Below are 9,842 nucleotides of genomic sequence, written 5' to 3' on the forward strand. Positions count from 1 at the left end.
ATAGAGGGTCGTATGTAAATTGTATGCCAATCAACTGGTGGTGAGAACATGGCATGTGGCAATGGGCTGGACCTGAAAGACAAAACACACTCTTACACCCTTTATTAGGGACACTATACTAGTACTACGTAGGGCTTCCATTTGCTCTCAAAACATTATTCATAGCACAGATTCCACAAGATGCTGGAAACATTCCGTTGAGATTCGGATCCATGTTGACACGATGGCATCACGCGATTCCTGCACATTTTCCTCATTTTTTCATGCTGAGAATCTCTCGTTCTACCACATCCCAAAGGTGTTTTATAGATTCAGGTCGGGTTTCTGGGAAATAAAGATTTCTTATTATTTTGTTTTGCATTACGCATTTAAAAGATGAAAAAAAACCTGTGAAGTATTACACAGTGTCATCGGTTTTAAATGGAGCGTTGTGCAGCACACTATAGTGACTCATCGTCCTTCTTTGAATATCTGAGTCAGTGATCTGATTTCTTTAGAGGTGTCTGAGCAAAACAGTTTATTTAGTTTGACACGTCCCCCCCTCCCCCGTTTGTTTCTTAAACGTCCATATGTGCACAACGTGTCGATAAATCCATGGAAACATAATATGTGAAATGGAAAGATTGATCTTTCCATTAAAGAAGTACTTCCATTAACACTGCTGTGATGCTATATGCTAATCATCACACATGATACTGTAAACGACTTCATATAGTATGTATATTTTCTTTCATTTGTAAGGTAGCATACATTCATTCATGTTGAGTAACCACTCTAGAGCCTCTCCCTGTGAACACTGCACACAGGGTGGGAGAATTCAGACTGGAAGGGATGTCAGTCCATTGCACAGCACCACGCACACACACGCACACATTATCAACCACCGGCAATTTAGTGTAGTCAATCAGGAGGGGGGCTGAAAGCGGGAGAAAACTCACACGGACACAGGGAGAACATGAACAACTCCACACAGACAGTAACCCCAGCTCAGGCTCGAACCGGGAACCCTGGAGCTGCGGCATTAAAAATAGATCATCCTTTAAAAAAAAATTCTAATTAAAGGTGCTTTTATTTAACACATTAAAAGAAAGATGCAGAAGGCATTGCTACACTGAAAATCTTACACATTCAGTAAATCCTGTATGTGTTGCAAAAAAGAATAGTTTATTCTCCATGTAGAGTGCACTGACTTTATGAATGTGAAAATCTCTCTTTTTCTTTTGATACCAAACCAAACCCGGAGAACGTGCAGTAAAGACAATAAAGTACTAAATATTCATAAACATTAGGGCTGCTTTTTAAACAGTGTTCCCTACACTCCATTACGAAATGATGAAAGAATGATGAAAGAATAGAACATTTCATATCCAGATTTGATTTTGAACCCTGTTCCTAAAACCCAAGGGCACAGGAGCTGAAAATGTTACACCTTTATTGATGAATCACAGCTTCAGTTTCTTTACAGGCTTCTCTCTCTCTCTCTCTCTCTCTCTCTCTCTCTCTCTCTCTCTCTCTCTCTCTCTCTCTCTCTCTCTCTCTCTCTCTCTCTCTCTCTCTCAGTTTTTCATTTGCAATCCTATGTTGTGGTAGATTCTCCGTGACCCACTGAGCGGATGTTAAATCCAAATGGAAATCACTGAGAGGGACCTTGGGAGTGGGTGAGAATCAGGAATTCTTTTAAAATTGTTGTTGTCATAGTTTTTTGTTTTTTTTTCCTAAGCATAATACTTTAGCCTTGAAAGATGTTGAAGCGGGCTACTTCAGCAGGACTCAGTTTTGGGTTTCAAAACAGACCCACATTTGAAGTACCTTTGTAAGTATACAAAACCTTTTTTCCTACTAGCACGTCCTTCTTTTTAACTAGTGATAGTTGAATGACTCACAGTGCGTCTGAATGGAGAGCACTGTTTATAAATCAATCTTGAAGGCCACCTCTTGCTTCCAGCTTCACACACTGCCTCACCTACCACACACACATTATAAGACAGTCCTTTTCAACCAGTAGTTGAATCATAGTACCTTGAGTATAAACATAGTATACTTCCACATAAGCTCATCATTTTTTGGCCAGTGTTTGAGCCATGAGGTCCAGCTACTCTCTGTTTTTCTCCTTGCTGTTGGTATCATACAGCTCTGGTGCCATCATCACAGGGGTGAGTGAAGTACATTTAACCAGGGTTTTATCGACAGGCTTGATTAAATGAATGATTTCTTTATAATCTTCACTGGCATTATATGGTTATATGGTTCATTGTTTAAATGATGTTTATATATCATAGGTACCTGTGACTTATGATATTCAATATGTTCGATCACACTTTGTATTTGACATTTATAATTACGGTGTATTGTTTGTTTCTGTGTGCATTCGTCACCATTTCTGGGGTGAATTTTAAGGTGTGCTGGAGTGTATAGAAACAGAAACTCTGAAGTCGCTTTTCCGATACTGGTTTATACACAGAATCTATATAAATGCAATAAGATGCTTGTGCGAATTTGATCGAAACACTCTTAAAATATACAACTAAACCAGATTTTAAACCGTAAATGTTTGGGGTTGTTCAATTAGAAGTAAAATAGTTATGAGACATAGAGCATGTCTGACCTCAGTCACAGTAAAAAATGCCTGCAACTTGTTATTCGAAACCAAGCGTATAATTTACTAACCGTATCATTTGGCCATTGAACGTCCACACGAAGCCGTATTCATTTACTTGGTTAGTTTATAAATAAAATCGGATGAAATATTTGCGCGTGTATTCTACACAATGCTAAGAGCTCGCATGGTTAAATAAAATGATCTTGCAAGCTACAAGTTGATTAAGTGCTTTCAGAGTACTTCGATGTAGAGGCTTTATCAGTAGAGATAACATAATGTGGCTCATTTATTTTGAATTAACACTAACAATATAGCATTTTGGGGTGAAATATCTCGTTATATACAGTACACCATTGTCCTTTGAATTTATTTTAATGATTAATCCATGCCATAAGTACAAATTAAAAGAAAGATAAAAGTCGTGTTGTAAAAACGTCTCACAGTCATGGTCATTGTTTGGTGAGACAATAAAGGAAAAAGGTAAAAAGGACTACTGAGAATCCTTATGAAAATTATTTATAGTCATTGTCAATCAAGCTCTGATTTTACTCAGGGTGCGTGCTTCGCCAGACAACAAATAAAACAATGAGGAATGTGCATTATGAACATCCATATTTGCTCTGTATGTGTATTTTAATTTGCCACACGCTCACCATTTATGCCACTAAATCTAAGCAGAAGATCTGGTGCAGCTGCTGTATTTTGAATGTTGTTCAGACGAAGTCAGGCATATGGCAGTGTCGCAATGAAGTGCAATGACTGGCACTAAACATGAGGAATCTTATGACATTGATGCATTGGAGGTGTGAACTCTGCATCATTAATGAAATAATGCCTGGTAAACAGCAACCGATATTCAACTTGATCTGGGTTTGTGTGCAGGGAGTAATTACCTTGTTGAGAGATACACATACAACCAGGTCATAACGTCCTGGCAGAGGCAAACCATAAAATCAGGTAGTTCAAATATTTCTCTGGTTATATCCTTATATTTTTTTAGACCCTTGGATTCAAGTGTGCTTGATTAAAAATATGCACCTTGTGAAATATCTGTAGGTATTTTAAAATGTATCAATAGTCATTTCTCTGAAAGACCCGATTATAGGTTCCTGAGTGGAGCAACAGAAAAAAGCTGGCCTATCGGTAGGTGGGATGACAAACTCTCTCTCCACTGGATCAAGCCAATCACGGGTGTCTGTGAGCTCATGTATGCAGAAGAGTGTGTTACAGATGGAGTGGCATGGATGGAGTTGAAGTACCTGCCTGGGGGGCGGGTAGGAATTGGCAGGTGAACAGATTGGCAGTCTCTCCAGGATTTCTCGATTTTGCAGTCACAGAAATGAACGCAAAATCGAGCAAACTTCGCAATATTCCGAGGAGCTTGCAATGTTTCGACATTTTCTGCAGGTGTGACGTCATCACAACGCGCATTCAGCCAAAGCCCTCGAACATGAGTACAACTCAAATGTCTGATATACCTACAGACATCACTGTGAAAGACCGTACAAAACAATTTTGTGTAATTTCGTCAATTCAAGTAGTTTTCCGTTAAAAAAAAAAAAAGCACAAAAAACTCCAAAAGTTTCATCGCAAATTTTTGTAAAAAAAAAAAAAAAAAAGAGGACGCACTGAAAGTATGCATTTGTGGCCGCAACAATCACAAAAAAAAAAAATCTGCAGAATCCTGTATGGACTGGATTGGGGAGGAAATGGGGAGAAGAAAAGACCCAAGTGCACCATGTTTTCCTGTTTTATTACTGGACAGCAAATATCAACAAAATTGGTGAGAAGAGAAGGCTACTATAGCCTCAGAGACTGGGTCCCAGCTTGGGAGGCTACAGAAATGGATTCCGTTAGATGTTTCCTTGATGGAGCTACTTGGCTTTCCCTCAGCCTCCAACTATAAACTCTTCTTGGGCTAGATGTGTCACTGTAGTGGTAAGAAGGAATGACTTCCCAGGGCTGCGAGGTGGAAAGGGCCCTCAAGGGGCATGTCATAAATTCATAAATTTTCAAGGAGGCCCACAGAAAATATATCTTGCTGTCTTCTTTCTTGGGTCACGTGGGTGTTGGGCGCATATCGGGGATGGCTGAGTTTAATTAATGTTAACTACAAACAAATATTCCCAATAAATAGGCTCATTAAAGCTAAATCTGATTGAAAAATTATTGTAAGAGACTCCATATCCTAGTATGGCACGGTAACAGCTCTACCCTCAGCTTTGTAGTTCACTCCATCTGACTGGAATCCTAATATCTACAACTAGTTTCGTAGCCAATCAAGAACACAATATGGGTTAAGCTCAAGCCTTTAGTCACTCCAAAGCATTGAACTTCCCATGTGCCAACTCTAGCATTTTCCTAATTATGCATTCCAGTTGTTTTTAGTCTGTGGATGAAGTATTCTTGGTTACGCTCCTTGTTCTCATCTGTGCCTGTTCTGACGTCAGTTCTGAAGTTCAGTTTTAGTTTGCTGTCACTAGTTCTCGACTGTGTTTTTGCATATCTGTTTCCAGGTTCATGTTTCAGTTTATGTGTTGATTCATTCCAAGTCTTGTCTTGTTATAAAATGCAGCATTATTCTAAAGACACAGCAGGAGACAAGTCTATCTAACAGGTGGCAGCAGTCAGCCTGGAAATCGCCCTGGAAATCCTTAACCAAGATGCACACACAATTTCACAACTGCTGAATGTGCAAACAACAAATCCACCCCGTGAACACTTGTTTCCCATGATTCCAAGATCTTTTTACAAGACAACTCTGAATTAGATGCCACTGCCTAACAAGGTTTGGCTGTTCATTTATTGTTGAGGTTTTCTCCTACAATATGTGCTGTCATTTATCATCTGGCTGCGAATTGGGAGAGCAAGAGAATGAGCAACTTCTACCTGGGAACAACAGGCAGAAGAGACAAAGCAGTCCATTCCATTGTTTCGGGCAGTCTTGGACTATCCTTCAGAGCGAAGGAGTCTGGAGAGGAACTTTTCAAGATCAGCCAAGGTAAATGCACAGCTGCTGAATGTGTGTGATGTTAGTTAACGGATTGAGGGGTGAAGCTATCACGCCATTTTGATCCAGCTGGATAAGCTGCTCAGTGAATGAAAACCACATTCAGAAGTATTGTGATTACGCCTTTCTGGTTTACAGATGCCATGGAAATGGATGGACACTGACTTTCTACTGAAGATCCTACTCATCTTTATTTGCAACAACCTCAGACACAAGCAACTGTAACTTCACATACAGTTTTTTTTGTACTTCCTTTCCCCAGGAGACGATAAAGACATATCACATACCCCTCACCCATTCTCAGAAAGGATGTGTTAATATCCTACGCACTTTTTGGGCTATTATTTCAACTGTGTACTATTTCAACACGTTATGTTAAATTATCCAATAAACGTGTTTAAAAAAGGGGAGGGGGGGATAGAACATGTTAAGTTATTGTCCAATCACGTTGAGGACTGTGCTGCTGACATCATCATCCAACTCTGAACTCACCTCAAAGTGAATATTCGTTGCTTAGACCTTTTGATTGTGACAGAGTCGGAGTCCTGAGGCGAGGAAACAAAATCACCACAGGTAAGTTAGCGTTCATCACTGTGTAGCGTTAATGCTGCTGATAAAGCCTGGCTGAGTTTGTGATATTTAGGCAAGAAGCTCTTGAAAATGTATTCATTGGAAAACATTAACTCAGCAAGTGATAATTAACTTTACCTATCGCGACGGCTTCAAAAGTGAGTATCATGTGCTGCTTCCTCAGTGTTGGCGTTACACTACTAGACTCATGTGGTTATGTTGGCTGTGAAATATGGACTGAGGTTATTCTATAATTCTCTGAGAATGCATCTTATCTGAGGCTCAGAGTTCGGGTTAGCTATCTGGATGCTGTCACTGATCACAGTGAGGATGAGTGATAATAACCTAGACACTCACCTGAGTTTATAAAATTACTTCAGTGGTAATGTTAGACATTCCCATTACCTTTTCGAAAGGTAGGTTAGATTACCTAACATTACAGCTGTTCACCATGATGTAATACAGAGAGTGGGTTAACGCAAGCTGCAGTGATTAGCATTAGGCGGATAGGTTACGGTCATGTTTCTTCATGTATTGGGTGAATGTTAATGCCGGGTAACAGGTGCAGACAGTCAGTGGATAACGGAACTTAACTAGCGCAGTAATGTCGAGGCCAAAAGTTCTTCACGGGGTTAACGTGACAAAAAGAGAGGATGGGGTTTAGGTTGTAATGCTTTCCACGATCTCTGTAAGGTTGGCTGACTTAATTAGATTGTGCAAAAAATTGTCAGTGAGGTGCTAAAGAGTTATAAGCAAGTCAGCTAGATTTTCCTGGTGAGTCTACAGCGCCATTTTGTTCATTAGGAGAGAGGAGGTCACATTTCCAAAATTACACAATTTGGGATTCTGTAACGCAATTTCTTAGTTGAAGCCCAAAGGAATTCCATATTTTGTAGCTGACAACTAACCAACACTCTTTTTGCTCTTTTACAGCTTCTCAGATGGAAATGAGTGGGACTCCAGATGGCTGAGAGAAGATTCGTCAACTCCAATTCTTACATCTGTCAAATGTTTAAAGGATTTTAATAAATGTCACCTGAATTTCATGCATCTGTTTGTTTATTTTGTGAGACTTTAGTAGAAGTTTATTTTAGTAGAATTTTAGCATGCAAACAAATTGCATTTATAATCATTGTAGTGGTTAGCACATTTGCCTCACGCCTCCAGGGTCGGGGGTTCAATTCCCACCGTGGCCCTGTGTGTGTGGAGTTTGCATGTGCTCCGGGGGTTTCCTCCTGGTACTCTGGTTTCCTCCCCCAGTCCAAAGACATGCATGGTAGGCTGATTGGCGTGTCCAAAGTGTCCGTAGTGTATGAATGTGAGTGTGTATGTGATTGTGCCCTGCGATGGATTGGCACCCTGTCCAGGGTGTACCCCGCCTTGTGCCCCATGCTCCCTGGGACAGACTCCAGGTTCCCCGTGACCCTGAAAAGGATAAAGAGGTATAGAAGATGGATGAATGGATGGATCATTTTAGGGAAAATAATATTAACAACACATCTCTGTGTTATTCTGTGTTATTTTTTTAACACATCTCACTGTGAAATTGTACTAACACACAGCATGTGTTGAAGGCTACTAACACACTGTGTTGAAAGCAACACAAAATGTGTTATCCTTAAGTAGACACCCAGGTGTGTTAAAAATTAACACATAATGTGTTATTTTTAACACATCTGTTTTAAGAGTGCAGGGATTCAAGTGCTTGCCACAGTCTGCATTAATGTACTCATCCTCTTACCTTGGTTAATTGCTAGTGAACTTTGAATTTGAATGTGCTGTGGCCTGGAATTTATCAACTTATCCTGCGTTTGTTTTACAGGCTCACACTCACAACACCTGTACATGTACAGTATGTGAGGGCAACTGGGGTGTGCAGTATGCATATGCCATGTAAATTCGAGACTAGTGCATGGGAGCTTGTTACCATGCAACTGAAAATGATTCATGATTTGCTCTTGAATCACCGCTTTTCATCTTGTATGAATCAAAAGGTTCCATGAATCAGATGCAGATTTGTTCATATGTCACTCAAATCTGCTCTCTTTTTTATGGACCTTTTGATGAAGTTCCTTTGTGTCCAGGATAAAAAATCTATTTCACTATAGCAAATTTCCTTGTCATGATACAGTGTCACACTGATACTGACGTATCATTATACCCTTTGAATAAATGGGGTGGTTCAATAAAAATGGCTGAGATTAAATCACTATACTCTATATCTCTCTGTGTGTGTGTGTGTGTGTGTGTGTGTGTGTGTGTGTAGTCATGTGAAAAAGATTCGCAGTGTGGTGGCGGTATGTGCTGTGCAGTCAGTTTGTGGATACGTAGCCTTCGGATGTGTATGCCAATGGGACTGGAGGGAGAGGACTGCCATCCTATGAGCCATAAGGTGAAACTACTTGCTTTTCTGCCTCATTTCTATCCATTCAATGCTGCATTAGACTTTGCTTACACACCACTGTGTCCCTTTCAGTCTTGAAGCTTTAGTAATCACGTTTAGCAACCGAATGAATATATGTTTGAGATCTGTATGCAATTTAAGAGTACCATCATAGCTTTTTAACTTGACGCAGGAGACAGTATGCTACTGTCTCTTACTTGCTGGTAGCAGATAATCATATTGGTTAAATGGAATTTGTGTTACAGTTGGAACATTTTTTTACTCATTGTAACTAATTTTTACTCATGTTTTAAATTGGCCGTTTCCTTTTTCATTTATCAGTCAAGTCTCGTAGATGGTTAAGAGTTTACCAGAATGTTTTTATGTTTTCTAACTTACTGCAATAATTATTATCTGCAGGTTCCATTCAGTGGGAAGAGACTCCATCACACATGTCCATGCTTGCCAAACTTGGCATGTATTACTGCAGAGGAAGGCAATTCCAGATGTGTTTCACCCTCCAAGTTCCAAGATTATTATTTCTGAACAATATACATGCTCATAAGTGGAAGGCTGTATAAAATGTATAGTGTCCTTTTCGTTTAATTCATTTCATATGACTATTTATTGAGAAACAATCCTTATAATATATAATATAATATAATATAATATACCCAGCCATCACAAATCAATGCTGTCCCGTAATATCTTCATTATTAAAATAAATGATCATAATTATATTTTGTGGCAACATAGTCTGTACATGAACAATGTACAAAGTACTCCACAGTTCTTTTAATTATTTTGTCTGGTTGAATGCAATTATTTATCACAAGTAATATTTAGCTGTGTGAAGCTGCATGGTGGCACTGGGGGTAGCGATTCTTCCTCACAGTTCCAGGGTCCCAGCTTCAAACATGAGCGTGGGTTACCTGCTGTGAATTTTGCATGTTCTCCGCATGTCCATGTAGGTTTCCTTCAGGTTCGCCAGTTTCCTCCCACCTGCCCAAAATCATGCTGGTAGGTGAATTGGTCCTGATTGTGAATGAGTGAGTGAATGTGTGTGCATGGTGCCCCGTGATGGACTGGCATGTGTGTTCCCACTTTGTGCCTGTGTTCCTAACATAGGCTCCAGATCTACTGTGACCCTGACAATGGGATAAAGCTGTTAATGAAGATTAATGAATGAAGAGGAATTCACCTCATACCTGGCTTGTATTTAACATTTAGTTGTTAAAAAAGTCTTAGCTGGCTTCAGAGGGAAGACCAGGAATTATTTC

General features: G+C 39.7%; 1 protein-coding gene across 1 annotated transcript; it reads left to right on the top strand.

The window, feature by feature from the left end:
* Window positions 1-1,954: 1,954 nt before the first annotated feature.
* On the top strand, window positions 1,955-9,257 carry prok2 (prokineticin 2). Its single transcript, XM_053683751.1, has 3 exons — window positions 1,955-2,153; window positions 8,446-8,571; window positions 8,983-9,257. Exons 1-3 carry the CDS (start codon window positions 2,082-2,084, stop codon window positions 9,106-9,108), a joined length of 324 nt encoding a protein of 107 aa, XP_053539726.1. The 5' UTR covers window positions 1,955-2,081; the 3' UTR covers window positions 9,109-9,257.
* Window positions 9,258-9,842: the final 585 nt, after the last annotated feature.

Source organism: Ictalurus punctatus, chromosome 11, assembly GCF_001660625.3.
Source record: "Ictalurus punctatus breed USDA103 chromosome 11, Coco_2.0, whole genome shotgun sequence".
Taxonomy (NCBI): Eukaryota; Metazoa; Chordata; class Actinopteri; order Siluriformes; family Ictaluridae; genus Ictalurus; species Ictalurus punctatus.

What these genes read in the sequence shown, in the direction of transcription:
- prok2 (XM_053683751.1), top strand. Translation starts at nt 2,082, where the DNA reads ATGAGGTCCAGCTACTCTCTGTTTTTCTCCTTGCTGTTGGTATCATAC. An exon ending in CTGGTGCCATCATCACAGGG is followed by an intron (nt 2,154 to 8,445) that starts GTGAGTGAAGTA and finishes GTGTGTGTGTAG; the next exon opens with TCATGTGAAAAAGATTCGCA. An exon ending in GCCATCCTATGAGCCATAAG is followed by an intron (nt 8,572 to 8,982) that starts GTGAAACTACTT and finishes TATTATCTGCAG; the next exon opens with GTTCCATTCAGTGGGAAGAG.